The sequence below is a fragment of the Pteropus medius genome, unplaced genomic scaffold (genome assembly GCF_902729225.1).
Source record: "Pteropus medius unplaced genomic scaffold, Ma_sr-lr_union100, whole genome shotgun sequence".
Taxonomy (NCBI): Eukaryota; Metazoa; Chordata; class Mammalia; order Chiroptera; family Pteropodidae; genus Pteropus; species Pteropus medius.
In genome coordinates this window covers 11,511,520-11,529,343 of record NW_024340849.1, presented here as the reverse complement: position 1 = coordinate 11,529,343, position 17,824 = coordinate 11,511,520, and the positions used below count along the sequence as shown (strand labels likewise).

Below are 17,824 nucleotides of genomic sequence, written 5' to 3'. Positions count from 1 at the left end.
ACTCTCACAACGCTCTCAAAAACACTCAAAACTGCCTTTGAGGTGAAATAATCTTATTACGATTAGGATTTCCCAATCTGGTTGTGAAACTTAAGCAAATAGCTACCCCTGGGCCACCGCCTTCGAGTCCTGCTCTGCCACAGCCAGTGCTATCGTGGGGCATTCTGGGAGTTCCACCCTAGACACTTGCTCAGAATTAAGCATACCTGTTAAAATGTAAGCTCGCTCACGAGTGGTAACACAAGTATCACTCATCCATAACTGAATTCAAGAGAAATAACTCCACAAAACAAACTTCCATTTTATTTAGGGGGGAAAAAAATTGTTTAAAAGTAACATTCATATTGGGGTTTATTTTTCGGGAGGATGATAAGGCCATTTTGGAAACATCTCTACATTTCTTAGAAATGAATGCTGAAATATGTCCTGGTAAAATGACATCATGTCTGGGATTTGTATTAAAATACGTTAGCAAAGGAAAAAAAGGACAGATAAAAGCCAACGGTGCAAAATCTTGATAATTAACTGATGTTGGTGATGAGCAGACGAGAATGTCTTTTCTTCTATGACATATTTGAATTTTCATAATTAAAAAATATGTCGAGAGAAAATATGGTCAGTTTTTCTTCATCTTCAGAAAAGGGTGAATTTGTAGTTTTTTTCTTTGTGGGGATGCAATTAAAGTACATTGCAAAGCAAAGTCTACAGCGGAGATTCACTTTCATCCAATTACAGCCCCAAGCTAGTTAAAACTCTCTCAAAAGGAACTCTCTCAAAAGGAACTAAAATGCAGACAAGGAAGGCTAACATGCAGACAGAGAAAGTTAACAGAATCACACACACTTCAAACTAATGAGGAGCCTGTTGATAGAATGCAAAACTCAAGTGGGATACCATTTTGTTAAACTAAGACTGCCTAAACATGGAAAAGGATGTTTAAAAAAAAAGACCAACTGATAATACATGGATTAATGTAAGAGAAACCTCAGCTTTTTATGTGGGTAATTTGGTAGGGCAGGGGTGAGGGGGTGCGGGGGGCGAAGGCTGCTGTTTCCATTACGGAGCTGACTGCCTGCTTCTCCATTTCCCCTGGCATCTCCAAACAGAGCCAAATATGGAACCAAAACCAGGCAGCAAGATGGTGACTGCAATGGGGCTGCAGCAGGCTGACAAGCACGTGAAGTCTTCACAAGGATCCTTAAATAAATCCAAAAGTACACACACGTTGAAGCGTTAAGTTTGTAATAATTTTTTTTTTTTGTAAATATAAGATACAAATATTAAGCCCCGTACGTTAGGATAAAAGATGTGAAAAAGTTTTATGAGAAAGTCTTCTCATCTGATGCCACCTTCCCTTCCACCTCATTTGCATGAGTCTTCCCAAATGAAACACTTTCTCCTTTCCAGAAAGGGAGCGGTCGCCATGAGAGTACAGCCCACCCTACATGGGGAAACTGACACCTTCTCCTCCTCTCCCTGCTCTGTGGGAAGCACGTCTCTAAAGAGAGCAGCAGAGAAAAGCAAGTGAGCGGGGTGACAGGGGTCCCCTTAAACACTTCTGCAGAATGAAGTGATGGCTCCTGTGCTCACACAGCACGTGTCTGCAGCACGAAGAGGAGCTTGCTTTCAAAAGTTAGATACCTGGAAAGTAAGAAGACGTTCCTTTGCCTCTTTAATCGAGGTAAGAAAAATGATCAACGGCATTTAGGAGATGCAGTTGACAGCTCACAGAGGGCTATCCTGTCTTTAAGGCGGATTACAGTATCCAAAAGTTCCCACAGTATGTTCTGTCAAGACCACTTTGTGTCAAGCACATTGGCTGGGCTGTCAACGAGATCCACTTCCGTTGGCTCTTCTCATAGCCCGATTGCCAGACTGAGAAAGGGCTCCATCAGAGAACCGGGGAGAGCCACGGGGTTCTAAGGACACGCAGCCACACGTGTAGGAGGGCAGTGGCAGTGCCGGACACGCAAAGGTCACGTCTCGCAGGTTCCAGACCAATGTGTCATGTGGTGACACTAGATTTTCCTCTTCTGATGCCTTCAGGTAAAATTCGATCTATTTGAAATCTGTAACTTAAATTTGAAACCTGAACCCACCCGAACATCAGGGAGGGAGCCCTTTGCGTCTGCTGCCTGATAATGAGCCCCGAAGTGAAGAGATGAATTATGAGGCATTCATTCAATGAAATACCAGGCTATGAAAGAATACTGTACTGTAAAAATGAATTAGCGCCCTATGTAATAAGAGTCCCTTACTTGTTATGTGAGAAAAGCAACTGTAGAACAAACCCATTTGCTCTGTAAGTAATAACTACAAGTATGTCTGTCAATGCGCATATAGAAAGATCAGGAAAAACACATTCTAGCCCCTTGGCAGGCAGGCATCATCCTGGAGGGCGGAGATTAGGCAGGACCCGCAGCTTCAAGTCATACATTCTATGATGTAAAACATGCAAAGTGCCATAAAAGGGGTAAAACATGCAAAGTACCATAAAAGGGGTAAAGTTGAAAAACTAAAAGATTTCTTCTGTCTTGTGCCCTTTTCCCTGGGGGAATTGCAAAGCATGAATCCCCCTTTACATGTGTCTCTAAAAGAAAACAGGCATCCCTCCTCCTCATCATCGTGGCTGTTTCCTTCGGGAACCGCACCCCTCGGCTATGGAGTCGTAAGACAGGAGGACACCCTCATCTGTTCAGGACACACGGAGTTAAATGTGGCCCCAGCAGCACCCTGGGCTTCGCAAAATGAAAGTATCACATCAAAGGCGTGTGTAAGACCACACACCAATCTTGGGACAGTCCAATGGAGTCAAGCTGTGTATAAGGAGGGCACAGAGAACCAACCATCCTAAGGCGACACAAGTCCTGTATTTTAAAGGATGGCTGGGGAATTGTGTTTTAAGAAACAGTCAAGGAAGGACTCACTGAAGAAGCTGGAGTTGGAGGTATAACTTAAATAGATGGGTGGCTAAGAGCTGCTGGCGGGGGGAGGGATGTCCATGCTGGAGCATCCCATGGGTGCACACACCCCTCCCTCCGCCCACGGCCCTGATTGCCCAGAAATGGCTCCAGGCATGCCAAGACCTCAACCTTCTCTGGCCCTAGGACAGCAGGGTGGCAGCTGGACTGCCAGAGCCTCCTGGGCCTGGCGTCTCCAGCCTTGAGCATCCTCTGTCATTGATCTCCATGTACCCATCGCAGATGACATTTTTCATGTGTGCCATGATTGGAAAATGTGCTTCCCAAACACTGGAGTCTCTGAGAAAGGACTCGAAGAGATTCCGGGTGGCAGAGGTGCCAAGTAAGTTATCAGGATCCTTCCCTGCCTTCACTTAAGATTTTAAACATCCACCCTGCTATATCCTAATAGGGTGCCACAGTCATCATGCTGTCAAACTCTGAAAGCATATCGAAGACTCACAGAAGTCCCTTACAAACCACTTCACGTTCGCCAGCCTTTGATTCAAAGAAATCCGTCAGTAAGAGCCTCAGGAATGTACCCACCCATGAAATGCAATGTCCTCTCTTTCTTAATTTATAGTAATTTCTAGTTCTATGATTTAATCAGCATAATTGATGTTATGACACTCAAAAAATGCAATTATATGTATGTAAGTATGCCTTCCATGCAGACATATATTTGGGGACTGCCTGGTTTAAGGCCACGTTGTAAACACAGGGCTTGGATGAGAACTATAGAGTCAAACCACAGACGGCATTGTTTCATGGTGCATAGTTAATGCAAACCTATAAAAAGCCTTGCGACTGCTGGGGGTTGAAGAAATTCAGTTACCACAGGAGAAAACTAAAGAGTTAAAGAGAAACGACAGTGAATGGGAAGAGACTCTGCCAGCACATAAGGTTTCTCATCACACCACGTGGGGGAAAGCGTTTGGGCTTGATGCTTGCAAGGAAAGAAAATCACAGTTTGACACGGAAAAGCTTTCGTTTTATAATCTGCTGAGCCATGTTGACATCTCGGGAGAAGGTTCATGCGGTGCAGCAACAAAGCAAAATCTTTTTTAAAAAGTGCACTTACGGTCACTAAATAGCCCCAGACGCCACGCTGAGAATCAGCAATAGGAAATGAATAGTGAGGGAACTTGCCCCACAGGATTAGAACCGATCCGCTTGAAAAACTCAGAACTCTCCACCTTTCCTGATCCACCTCAGCCCACTTCGTCCTTCACTACCCTCCAACCATCCTTCACTGAGAATAGAAAGGAGATGCCAAGAGAAAAAGAGCAGAACGTAGCAGACAAGGGATGGGAGACATCAGGCTTTTGAGGGTCCACCAACACACTCTTCAGCTCTAAACATCCCTGTTGGGGGCACGAACTTCTGGCAACTGAAAAACACATGAGGCGGACACAGGCTTACTGGCCACAGAAGGGAGAACCAGGCTGATCACCCCTATTTGCTGCAAGGTTTTCAGCTTTGGCTGCACACTGGAATTATGCAGGGAGCTTTTAAAATTCCTGGGGTACCCACCTCCGGAGCTTCCGGTGTCTGGTGTGGTCTACTTGGACACGGGGCTGTTTTTAAAACTCGTCACATGATCCCAACGTGCAGTCCTGGCTGTGAATCACTGACTTCAGCTTTACAAGTAGGAAGCAGAGAACAGCTAAGTGAGGACAAGCCCCAGAATGATGCAATGATGACCAGCACAGGGCTTCTCAGAACTGAGTGTGCATGGGAAACACCAGGAACCTTGTTACCATGCAGACTAGTTCAAGAGGTCTTGAGTAGAGCCTGAGCATCTGCATTTCCATCATGAAGGGGTAGAACAGGTTATAGCTGCCATCATCTGGGACCATCCTGGAGGAGTTCCACAGAAGTGAACGGCACAAACATATGGCTTATGCCATTTTAGATAACATGTAATCCTTTTCCTCTTCAGTAGTATTGCTGAGGACACTTTAATTTCATTGGATAACTCGGGAGCATCATGGTGGACAGCAATACCATTGGGATTACAGTGTGTGTGAAAAGTATCCCTTTTATTACACGGCTCCAGTGTGTACTAGGTTATTTTGCAGGGGGGCAGGGGCGCTGTCATGGGCTGTATCATGTCTTCTCAAAGTTCAAATGTTACAGTCCTAACTCCAGTACCTCAGAATGTGACTGCATTTAGAGATGGACTTTAAAGAGGTCCCTGGGTTAAAATGAGGCCGTTAGATGAGCTGTTGTCCTTATAAGAAATGAGGACACGGGCACACCCAGCGGGAAGACCATGTGATGGCACAGGGAGAAGCCGGCCGTCCCCAAGCCAAGGAGGGAGGCCTCTCAAGGGATCGAGCCTGCTGACTCCCTGACCTTGGACCTCCAAACTCCAGAACTGTGAGAAAACCTGCTGTTTAAGCCCCCAGCTGGCCTGTGGTAGATCGGGCAGGCAGCCTGAGCAAACTGATGGGGGGCGGTCCTTATGTCTACTTTTGACAACCTACCTGACTCACGTTTTCACCAGTAATTACCAGTGGACCTGCCATCCCTATTTCAAGCAGTCCGTCCTTCTCCTAAATGCCCCCTTTTAAATCCGTGGTTGGCAGGAAAGCGAGGTAAGCACAGCTGTCAGGCCGCAGTGGTCACGACACGGGCTGTGGAGTCGGACCGTCCGCCGTAGCACCGCCTGTCTGCCGCGCGCCTGCTCAGAGACCCCGCGTGAGAACTCGTCCCGAGATGAGCTGGAACAGCGTCTGACGGAGCAAGCCTTCGCACTGGGGGACGCACGAATGAGGAAGGAACGTAGAATTTCTCATACCTGTGTTTGGCCACTTAAGACCTTTTGTGATACTTTCTGGTACATTCTTCATGCTATCTGTTTTGGTATTCAAGGCTCCTTCCCTTCCTTCCTCTCCCCCTTTTTCAGATGTGTTCCAGATAGAAAATATCGCCTGATGAAGTGACCTCCACATAAGTAGAGAGTTCGTATATAAATCTTTCCTTATGTCCATCCAGTTAGGCCAGAACATGCAAGAGTGATCTCCAGGAAATTAACATGTCAATTAATACTAAAGTCAATTTTTACAGAATTAAAAGAAATCCTTCAACCAAGCTTTCTCGAAGACCCCACTGAGGGTGCACTCTAGGTTCTCCTAACCTCTCGGGGTCTAACGGAGCTAGAGTCCAGGGCACTTCTTAGAACGGTCTTGCCAGTGAGTGGTCATTGTGGTCTTGGTGGCTTCCTAGGAAGGCCGCCTCTGTTTCACCATGCAATTTTTCACCACCAAAATTGAGCCGTTTCTCTATAGGGAAATTCCCAAATGAAACATGGACACTTTGAAAGCAAAGAGGGGTCAGTTAGAGGCAAAGCTATGGCACGGTCTCCGCACTGGCTGATGGACATCCCCTGACCGCCAAAGACATAGTGAACACATGCACATGAGAGGATGAAAAAATTGTGTAAGTCTGTCCATCTTTGGAAGCTTAGTCTGCCTTTTTTTTTTTTTAAAGCTCCATTTAACTGAATCAGTAAAAATGGCTGTTACCAAGATCGGAAGCTCCCACGTGACATTTTCCATCCAACTTCATATCCATAGGATGATTCTCTCTCCCTTATCAAATTTTTATAGCCACATTTTTCTTCTGCTACACCCCACAGCACCTTTATCTTCCTATGTCAAGTGGCGCATTCTAACATTTTCCTTCTTTCCTCTTCTCCAAAATACCGTTAACGGATTAGCTTCTCTCCTGAGTATTTCTTTTAAATCGTTCTTTCCTTCTCCACCACTGTTTCCCATTTTCAGTGTCAGAAGGCATCACTATTTAACGTAATAGTCTCCATGATCTGTATGGAACAAGCGTGGGCATTATGAAAAGGCAGTTTGGAGTTTGGGATCGGAGCGTGTCTGCCTGCGCGCATCTAAGTCCAAAGAGATACGTACAGGTTTTGCAGGAAAGTCTTTTTTTTTTTAAATGCCTACAGCACCTGGTATTCCAAGGTGGTCTCCCATCCAAGTACTAACCAGGTCCGACCCTGCTTAGCTTCCGAGATCAGACGGGATTGGGCACATTCAGGGTAGCATGGCCATAGACAAGAAAGTCTTATTGTACAGAGTTGTAAGTGCCAGAGACAGAGGTGCACTAGTGCTCAATGACCTGGCTCGCCAATGGCCTCTCAGGGATGGGTTTTATAGGGAAGGACTCAGTCATGGAAACTAAGGGACTTGGGGCTCAGAGGTATTACTGATTGGTCGGGGCTAGGGCAGGAGGCTGCTGATCATTGCATCAGGTCCTGGTATCAGTCATGTATCATTCTGTTTGGCTGCAAGAGAAGGTGGTCATTGGGCCTGTTCTGCCTCGATGGGTCTGGGGCTGAAATACACGTGAAGCCAAGATGTTATCCTTAGTTTAATTAAAACTTGTTGTTCTCATGATCAATAGACCTGAGGATTAATTCTTAAAATGTATGAATGGAACGCAATGTCCTAAGGCTTAATGATTAAGGGAGTGGGCATACAATACATGCAAAGGTGGAAGGATCAGAATCACAGGGCTGTTATTGTGACTAGGCAAAGCCTGCTTGAATCAGAGGAGGAAAGTTATAAAGAAATGAAGTCTATGCGCAGTCACAAGCTTAAATTCAAACGTTTAATAACTGATACATTGTACACAGTACAAACTGTAACGGGATGGTAGTTTTCAGCCATATAAGAAAAAATGTAATGTTGCAACTCTGATTTAAAGTACCCTTAATTGAAAATGTGTTTTTCTGGATGTGTTTCCCAAAATATAGACTATTATCTGATTTTTGAATGTGAAAAGTTCTCCCTTATAGAAATTCAAAACTAATAAGAAGTTTATGGAGAGGGGGCTTGGAGTCGACAGAGCATGTGATGAGCAATTTGCAAGTCAGGGATTAAGGAAGGCGGGAGGTGAGCCAAGGCAGTCCAGAGTTTGCTCATCTGGCAAGGAAAACTTATCTTGGGGACCTATAGAAGAGCAGCAGTTAGTACTTAACTGCCTGCAATAAAATCCAGCTTCTTAAAAACATCCTGATAAGTTGACAGAAAAAAAAAAAAATCTAGCTCAACAATAACTCAAATTGATTCCTGGTGATCAGGAAACCAAGTCACAAAGACGTACAGGCCAGGAGATCCAAACACAACCAAATGAGGCAATACGAAAACAAAGGACCCCAAAATGAAGCTAAGTGTCCCCAAAGTCACCTCTTTCTCAGACCTGTGGACAAGGTTAGATATAGATGGACCAACTCTGGGTATTTGTATTAAGATAGCTCTTTAGAGGCTGGCAAACGGCCCGAGAGTAAATATCTGAGGTTTGGGCGGGGAGGGAGGGCAAATAAAGTCTGTTGCACGCTTTACAACCCTTTAAAAATGTAAAAAGCATTCATAGATCACAGGTTGTATAAAAACATGCCATAGGCCCTACTTTGCCAATTCCTGCTCTCTACACCAAACTCCCAGAGCCAGATTCTAGATAGAGAGGGCCCTCCTGACTTCCCACCGGTTCAGGCTGACAGCTGCCCCTGCCACTCTCAGAGGTCTAAGAATGGGGGGCTTCACCCCAGCAGCAACAGAGAACATCCCCCAGGAATGGCCAAGAGAAAAAGGTTAAGAATGGATACGAAGGCTGAGAATGGATGTGCTCCAAGTTTCTGAGACCATGAAGGGCATGGAAAGATGATCTAGCTCATGTTTGACCACACCGAACAAGAAGGCAACTTATTATATACCCATCCAAGGTCTCTCACCTCTGCTAGTGCCTGGCATTGCTCACACCTTGAATCAGGAAAGAAGGTGCACTACTTTGCTTGGGGTGAACATATAGACATCATAACACCACTCCCCTCACACGCAGGTGTTTCGGGATGAAAATAAATTGCCCAGAAGGTTCAGATACCTTGTCATAAACATATCAGAGAATCAGAGAATGTTGGAGGTGCATCCTCCTCCAGCACCCGGCTTAAAGTTACTGATGGAAAAATACGAGGGGAACTGGGCCAAGGTATTTGTCCCTACTGGGCCAATTCTCATGCCACTGTCCATCTCAAAGGACGCATCCCTGGAAAATTAAAATTCCCTGTAATGTTTTCACATTCCAATAATGCTTAAAAGAAACTTGTGGCAACTGCTAATTTCTCACTAGCACCTCTGCAGAAAAAAAAGGTTGGTTTCCACCATCCCTGGCTTCTCAAGTCCCTGCTTGAAGCTGTGAAGTTTCTTTTGTTGAAAGGATGCAGCTGGACCACAGGAAATATCAAGCTTCTAACTCCCAAAATGTGACAATTAGATGTGTGCCAAAAATGTCCCAAAGGACATCTGGCTCAGAATGCCTTTCTGAAGGATAAATTGAATTAAAATCCATAAATTTCGTGAGCAGAGGTTTTGTTTGTGTGTGTGTTTAGCTGCTCTATTCGCAGATGTAGTCCAAGCGCCTAGAAACTGTGCTTCGTGGACAGCAAGCTCACAAGTATTTGTAGAATGAATGGAAATTGTTGATAAAACTTTAAAATTGGTAAATGGCTTCATGGAAAAGAAAGACTCAAGCTTGGCAGAAGAGAAGCTGCAGATGTTATAGCTGTTTACTCTTTTCATTCCCCCAAATAAAAGTAACAAACAGACAAAATGGAGACAGATCTTTGTTCGGATGTTCTGCCAGCCCCCAGTGCAGGCAGACCCTCTAACTCACAAAAGCAGCGAGGGTCCTGCTGGGCAGGGGGGTAGTAAGTTTCAAGAGCCCAGCTCGCTGCACTGACACAGAAACTGATTGAAATGCAAGCTTTCTCCTGAGAAGATAAGAGTATTCTAGAATAAAGAGCATAATTGCTTTTTCCGGGCACACCCACTCCAGCTTCACTTAGAAAAGATGAAGAGAAGTTAACGTAGGAAGTCAGGCATCAACAACTTCAGAGACAATGAGAGTAGCAACTGGACCCAGTCTCAAAGGACATACCAGTGAAAGCACAGCCTTTTGTGGCAAATTCAATTGTTAGTTTTTTTTCCCCTATCACTTTGCGTTGTTTCTTTAAGAATGAGTGAAAAGTGATACAGAGGCTAGCTTTGGCCTCCACCTTCCCTGTTCTCTGACACCTGTTCTTCAGCTTTAAAAAATAAGGGTGTGGGAGGTAGGGAGGGAGGGAGGGAGAGCCTCTTTAAAACTGTAATCTCCTCATCAAAGCCAGTGTCTACAGGGCAATCATTTCTGGCCAGGACCGCCCACGTTCGCTTCAGGTGCCATTTAAAATATTAAGTTTGTAGAGTTAGCTAGAGCTGCCAGAATTGACTGTGTAACAACACATCAGTGAAGTTAAGATGGTCAAACTGGGAACCAGTGCAAACCATGGCAGCATCTTGTGGAGGTGAAAGTAAGCTCTGGTTTTTAAAGAAGCTTTCCTACCTCTCCACTAGAAAAAGAGGCATACTTAGACAGCAACAGAAATTCTGGAAGACCTAAAAGATTTAAGTCATATCTCATCATTACTTAGTCTACGGCCATGCTATCCTGAACAAGCCCCGTTTGATCTCAGAAGCTAAGCAGGGTCGGGCCTGGTTAGTACTTAGATGGGAGACCACCTAGGAAGACCAGGTGCTGTAGGCGTAAAAAATAAAAAAAATAAAAATAGGGATTGTAAGATGACAAGGTCCTTGCAATCTGTGAGGTCAACCAAGGGTTGCCTCGCCTAAAAAAAAAAAAAATCTCATCATTACTTGTAACATTAATGTATTCATTCACTCAGTCATTCAAGGATGTGTATGTAGCACTGTCTAAGCATGGGGCCAGCCTCTGGGGATAGTCATGGATGAAGGAACAGTTGTCCTTGGCCCTCAATGGGCTGACCATCCAGTGGGAGAGGTCAAACATACAGAAATAGATGCTGCCTTCAACATGTCTGTCATTTAGTCAACTCTGCACAAAGCCACCTTCACCTGTCTCATGTTTTTTTTTTTTTTTACAACATTCGTACCACTTTCTTCAACATTATAGATGATTAAGATACAAATGCTTTCTGAAAAGGGGATCTCATGCCCTAAATGAGCCAACACTTATTCACAGAGCCAGCCTCAGCATCTTTCCTAAGCTATGTTGGCCACAGGACAGGGAGGCAACAGAAAAGAGACCAGAACTGGTGAGGACCTAAGACACTGATTTCTAGTCTTCTGCCAATAAGATTCCTTCATGACCCCAGGCAAAGGGCCAACCTCTAAGATCCTCTAAAACCTGCCTCTGCCTTCTCTTATAGTCACAAGGGCATCTTGAGTAGCTTGATCCCAGGCTAGGCTATCCTACATTTGAGAAAGCATCTAAAAAACACTGATGTGTGACTGGTAAAATAAACACCCTATTTCTGGCTGTGGTCTGAATTTGCACCTTCAAAAATGTCTACCAAAAAGCTCCAAACTCAACAAATGTCCACTGAGCATCTACTACGTGCACTCATCATGCAGTAGTGATCACGAGAGGTAATAGTCAAGCACTTCCCATGTGAATCAACTCATTTAATCTTCACAGTAACCCTCTAACTCCAATACTAATACGATCCTCACTTTAGAGGATATAACTAAAGCACAGAGATTAAGAAACTGTTCAAAGTCATAAAATAAATAGAGCCGGGATTCAAACCCAGGCAGAGTTTCTATTACTGTGCATGTCTGACATTATCAGAGCCCTCTGTAGAACTCAGTGACCTAGCAGATGGTACATTCTCCAGTCTTTCCCCTGATGCGGCCTTAGCTAGATGGGTGTTCTCAATCTGGTGATGCTGCTATAATTAACTGCCCTCCTTGTTCTCCAAACTCCAAGTAAACACATTTGCAGAAATGTCGCACTAATTTCCAAGTTTTAATAGGACTTGGCAACACTGTTGTATTATCTCAAAGTGGGAATTTTTCCATTCCTGTGTCATTACTTCCCATGGGAACATGATTGCGAGCAAAAGCAGTGCCTGGTGAGACACCAAGGACCGGAAAATACAGCCGAGGGGCACCTTCAGACTCCCACTTGGAGGCATCAATCGCAAGGCTGAACATCATAGCTAATGCAACTTAAACATCTAACACTAAAGAGACTTGTTGAAAAACAGTTAAATCTCTCCTACCCGTGACACCATTCCTAGCTGCCTCTCTCTTCCCTGTCACTGATAGTGCAGTACAAACTACATGACTTTGAACTCAATCATGTACCATTCTGTACTGGTTACAGATTCAAAGGCCTTAGTGTAAAAATCAAGTCTGTAAACTGACTAAAACCAGGGATTATAGCTAATTCTTCTATGCTCATTTTCTAAGACTATTTTAAGCTCATAGTAAATGCTCAATAAATCCTTAATAGAGGGAAAAAGTTAAGTAGAATGTTTATTAGACAGAGCCTCACTCAATAAAAATTGCTTTTATTGACATTTCCTATACATGTGTTCTTTTTTTAAAAGCCTTTTAACATCTCATTTTATTGATATGAGACCCAATTAAAAAAAGTAAACATAAACCTTTTGTTCAAACTACATTGTTTTGGGAGATAAAAGGAAACTCAAACTCAACTTGCGGGGAAAAACTTTAATAGCCACAAAAGGGGTAAATGCCATGATAACTTTACATGCTTGGTTTGGCTATAATAAAGTCAGCATCAGATAAATCACATATCAACTCTAAAATCTTAACTACTGGCAAAAGAGTATGCCCTATGTCAGATTATAATGCTGAACAAATTTATACTTTAAGCTCCAGACGCTGTCATTGGCATTCATTCAAGCGAATATTAAACTTTGGGTACAAGTACCCACGATGCATATTGGGGAAGAAAGCCTCTAGAGACATAGACCCTGTGATTAAGATAAAAATCCTACAAGGAAAGATATATATGTTTGAACCAATTTTATGTATAATATGATATGAAGTCAATTGTTTAAGACAGATCTCGAGGGTGATAATTCATTAAAAAAAACACTGGTCCTGATGGATGTTGAGAGTTTTCTATCAAATTGTCTTTTGAACTGATAGTCATCTGAATCTATGGTCTTCTTAGCTCACAGGATCTGCAAAGTTCGACCTCATATGTAGGCACCCCCAGGATGATGAGAAGGCCCAGACTTTGATGTCAGACAAACCTGGGTTTGAATCTTGGCTCTCACCTGCATTACCTTTGGGACCCTGGGCAAGTTCTCTGAACCCCTCTGAGTTTGAGTTCTCTGCTCTGTAAAGTCGAGGTAATACAAATCCTAGAGTGTGGCTTTGAGAATTAGATAAAATAACGTATATTAAACAGTGCTAAATACAAAGTCCTTAAATTGTCATTCTTTAACATATCCTATAAAAGGCTGAAGTGGAAAGGTATTGCTTAGGTCAAACCATGTAAAAGCAGAAGTGTACAAAGGTGGTGGGAGGGTCCAGGACAAAGGTCATTCTGAACCCATCTTCTCCACGTCACTTAGGTGTCCATATCTTTCTAGGTATAATGGCAGATCAGGTTTACTACATCTACCGTACTCATTGCAGTATTAAATCCACCTTCCATATCAATGATTTTTTTTAAATCGCTTTTAAAAAATCACTTTCAACAAGTTCAGAAGTGACTTCTTGAGTTGTCTTATGCTAAAGCCATTCATCAAAAACATTAGGTAAATAGTGGGACTCTACATAAGAGATCATCAAAGAACTGAAGAGTCCACTTTCCCTGAAAACTGGTTCTTCGTCTGGTTCAAGGTTAACATGGTAGAAGGGCTAACTACTCGCTCCGTCTGCAAAGGCCTCCACGTGCCTCCGAAGACCCGTCTAAATGAGTCTGCACTGTGACCCAGGTAGGGAACCCTGGTTTCTACAGTAGAGCTTCTCCAGCTTTAATGCACATGTCATTAACCCTGAATCAGGGGGATTCAGGAGGTCTGGGGAGGTGCCCAGGACTTTAACAAAGTTCCCAGAGGATGCTCCTGCAGCTGCTTTCCAGACCGCACTGTCTGGAAGTAGCAAGATGTCCACAGGGCCAGGACAACTATAATTCACAAACCAAGGAGCACATAGCATTCCCCCATTCTTGGGTTTCAACTGCCAACTTTAATTACTAAATTATGAAAATAGCTGAAAACCAATGGAGTGCACACAGAACTCTTGACTCCTACGAAGGAAGTCACTTAACCAAATCGCTTCATATTCACAGGGACCATTTCCATTTTCTGCAGTTGAAAACATCCTTTCCCATTCCTCCCACTTCCCAAAACAAAGTTCTTTACTGTTCTCTGTGATATAAGATACCTTTTTCTGTCCGTGCTCATAAGCTGTTTCTTTAGATAGCTGTTAGTGAAGACACATCAAAACACTGCTAGTGTCTCATTTAGAGTCTCGGTGTGAAAGAGTGCTGTCTTAAAGGTCTGGAAGAAAAACATCAGTAACAGCATAACAAATGAAATCAGCTTAGAACACTAATCAGCCTTCCCTCTGCTCCTAAAAATTGGACATGCATTCTGTAACTGTCACTGATTTACGGGCAGCCTGACCTTCAGGGACTGAACAAGTGAGCGAACCATCTCAGGGACACTTTCCACGTTAAATTAGAGGCTTTATTCTGCAATGATAGAAAAACAATGCGTCCTAAGAAAAACTGGTCGTGTGGATGAAACGCAGGGCTGAGACCAGGCGAGCAATCCTGGTGTCAGCACCACCAGGTCATTTTGCCAGCTGGGTGACATTGCTTACCCAGCTAACTCCTTCAGTCTTTACCTGCCTGTTGCACATATCCCCCTACCCCTCCTCTAACCCTCACCCATTTTGTTCAGTGTTCACAGCCCACGTCCCAGGGAAGGCAGCCCTTCCCGAGGAGTGACTTCTGATTCACCTAAACGGTTGTCAACATTCCACTGCCAGTGACAGATTTTAAAGCACGGTACGCGCCATAGCTAATGGTGCCTTTGCATCGCTAAAGTGACCAGCCCTGGAGCGACTTACACCTGAACCTCTGAGAATGTGAAATAACACTCCCTCTAGCTGAAAGCATTACAGTTGATTCATCTGCTACATTATGAATAGTAAACGTCCTTTTCTTTCAACTTCACCTGTGGGGGTTGCAGTGTTACCTAGTACTACCCAGTATTTATCTTGGCACCCCAAACGGTGCATTGTTCCCAAAGACAGACGGAGTCTGGTGTGAGTGTGAGATCCCAGTCCCCTGCACAGTACCTTTTAAAATCAGGCGACTAATAAATGCTTATGGGTGTATGCCTCCTGCATCCAGTGAAAGCACTGGAACAGAAGCCAAGACTCAGTGGTGAAAAAAAAAAACCATACCAACACTCACCTCCAAAAGGCTCGCAGAGAACAGTGGTTCTACTTTTTGTTGAGAATCAGAACCACCTGGAGAGCATTTTCCAAACTAGATTCCTAGCTCTATCCAGGCTCAGTTTTAAGGAGCACCCAGGCGACTGATTGAACGAGCACTCAAGTGATCTATGGACAGTATTTTCAAAGAGACTGTTCTTCTCCTTGTGGCTCAATATTGACGCTTGTTTTCACTCGACACAACCATATCAACACTCGGCAATCCTCCCGCCAACCTTCTGCCCAGAAACCGTGACAGTGTTACACTCTGTCCCTGCACAAGGTCGACAGACAGCCGAGGGCCAAGTATTCACTAGTTCACGTTGTATTTCAAAAAAAAACAACAACATAAAACGCAACAGCAGCCATTCGTCTTTACTGTGCCTTGCTGTTTACACCCACAATCCGATCCACTTTGCTTGTAAATTTTCGCTCTCTTCCCCTCCGACCTCCTCCATGCCAAGTATTCCAGGGAGCAAGAAACAGCCACCCGACCTCAGGACACAAACTCTAGGTGCACACGCGGGGTTGCCGTCGTCGTTGCCCTGGCCCAGAAACCACACACACAAAAGTTTGCACCTCGGAGAGCTCATCCAGCAGGTCCCGGCAGCACCGTGGCCCCCTGGTCGCCGGGCGCGCCTCCAAACACCTTTGAGGCGCCGCCTTCCCACCTGCCTCGGTGCGCCCTGGTGACTCAGCAGAGCCCCGAGGCTTACCTGAAACACGTGGTGAGCTCACCCGAAGCCTTCAGACACGGGTATTTAGTCGTGGCGATTTTGTTTTCTGAGCAGACTTCTCTACAATAGAAAGAAAGAAAAAAGGTGGAGAGTCACAGTCGCTGATTCTCCGCGGGGGAGCGGAGGCCAGTGCGCGCTCTGGGATCCTGAGTGCGCGAGGCTGCGGGAGTCCGCGTCCAGGAGAGCCAAGCCGGCTCTGGTCCCCGAGCGCGGACACCGAGAGGACTCGGGGCACGGGCAGGGGCAGGGGCAGGCCAGGCGAGGGTCCAGCCGAGGGTCCAGCCGAGAGAACCCAGCCCCAGAGCAAGGAGCCGAAGAAGCCGGGCACCGGGGGACAGCAGGATGCGGGGCAGGAGTATCACGGTTGAGGGGACCCCGGGCTGAGGGCGCCGAAGCGGTGACCCAGGAGAAGTTTAATGTCGCCCAGGCCATTCGAGCGCCCAGCCCGTGCCTGGCGCAGCGAGGGCTTGAGGGTCGCTGCGGAGGTGGGGACACCGCCTGCACCCCGAGGGCCGAGAGCGCACCAGAGGCTGCCGGCGTTTACCTGTCGCTGTCCTCAGGGTCCTCTCGGTAGCTCCACGTGTGCCCCAGCGCCAAGAGCAGCAGCAGCGGACCCAGGCTCTTGCCCAGCTGCCCCCTCGCCGCTCCTCCCCGGCTCGGAGACGGCGGCACCATCAGGGACGCTCCCGACTTCTTCCCGGCGCCGGAGCCCGCTCCCCGCCCTGCGCCCGGCTCCTCCGCGGCCGCCGTCCCTCTCCCCGGCAGGGGGCGCCGGAGAGCCGGGGCGTTTGCACCACCTGCGCGAGGCACAGGGACGCGGGGTGTTGCGCGGCTGGGGGACCAGGCTAGGAGCAGGGGTGCAGACTGCAAACTCCGCAGCCAAGCAGGTGAACGCGGCACCCGCGGTACCCGCCGGCGCGAGAGTCGCGGGATCCAGGGCGTCTCGCCCGGGGATGGTCACGCCGAGTGGACGGACTTGCCGGACTCGGCTTTGGGCTGCACCCTCCCTCTCGCCTCTTCCTGGGCTGGGAGCGGAGGGCAGGGTGCGGAAAGCAGGCGGGTGCTCGCACTTTACACCAGGGTCGCACGACCAAGAGGAGGAGGAGTCGGCTCTCACCCGGGGAAAAAGAGGGGGGAGCAGAGGGGTTAATACGCTTCCTTCCTGTTGTCAGTCGTTTTCTAAGGACTAGGGTCAGGCCAGTTTTCTCTTAGCGGAGTAAGGGAGGGAGGAGTGGAAAGGCTACCAGCGGCTCTCCCCAGCTGCCTTTCACACCTGACATGGCGCAATTTCTAGAGCTTCGCCTGTCTTCATGAAAGTCCCTTAGAAAAAAAGTCCTCCGGTGGCTTCACGTGTTAACAAAGCATCTAGCTTCTTCCCAACTGGAGGTTGAGGCAAGTAAAAGCTCTCAGTGCTTCCTCCTGGGGGGTTTTAATTCTTTTACCCTGGGTGGTTTTAATGCTGTTACGAATGTCCCCCACCCCCCACACGAGAGCTGAAAACTCCTGGAAGGTCAGATGAGACCCTGAGGGAGGCCCTTAATCACCCGTTCCCCGCCCCCGGCTAGTTAACACAGTGGTGTTTATGGATAGCGCGAAAACCCACGCTGGGGGCCGTAAATCAGCTCCTCTGGGGGGTGGGGGGCGACCGCAATTCGGGTATGTCTGCATCTTAACACTTCCTTGCACATTTGGAGTCCCGTGCCCGTTAAGGAGAAACTCGTGACATAAACGTGCCCCAGACAGAAGGTTGTAATGCCTAACCTCTAACCAACGGGTTCAGCAGCTCCCAGGAAATGAGGTGAAAAGGCAGCTTGCTCACAAG

At 46.3% G+C, this 17,824-nt stretch overlaps 1 protein-coding gene, 1 non-coding gene and 1 pseudogene across 2 annotated transcripts in view; 1 reads left to right on the top strand and 2 right to left on the bottom strand.

Annotated features, from left to right (window-relative positions):
* The window catches only part of CCBE1 (collagen and calcium binding EGF domains 1), a 185,517-nt gene extending 168,167 nt beyond the window's left edge, over positions 1–17,350 (bottom strand). Inside the window, exons 1-2 of the mRNA XM_039840375.1 lie at positions 16,547–17,350; positions 15,982–16,062 (exon numbers count right to left, since the gene is read on the bottom strand). Of these exons, the coding sequence (XP_039696309.1) occupies positions 15,982–16,062; positions 16,547–16,677 (212 nt within the window). The 5' untranslated portion in view covers positions 16,678–17,350. The remainder of the gene's footprint in view (positions 1–15,981; positions 16,063–16,546) is intronic.
* LOC120590332 (5S ribosomal RNA) lies at positions 6,919–7,037 on the bottom strand. The gene has a single exon (XR_005649681.1). It is a non-coding gene; the product is annotated as a 5S ribosomal RNA (ribosomal RNA).
* Positions 10,449–10,562, top strand: LOC120591189 (uncharacterized; annotated as a pseudogene).
* Positions 17,351–17,824: the final 474 nt, after the last annotated feature.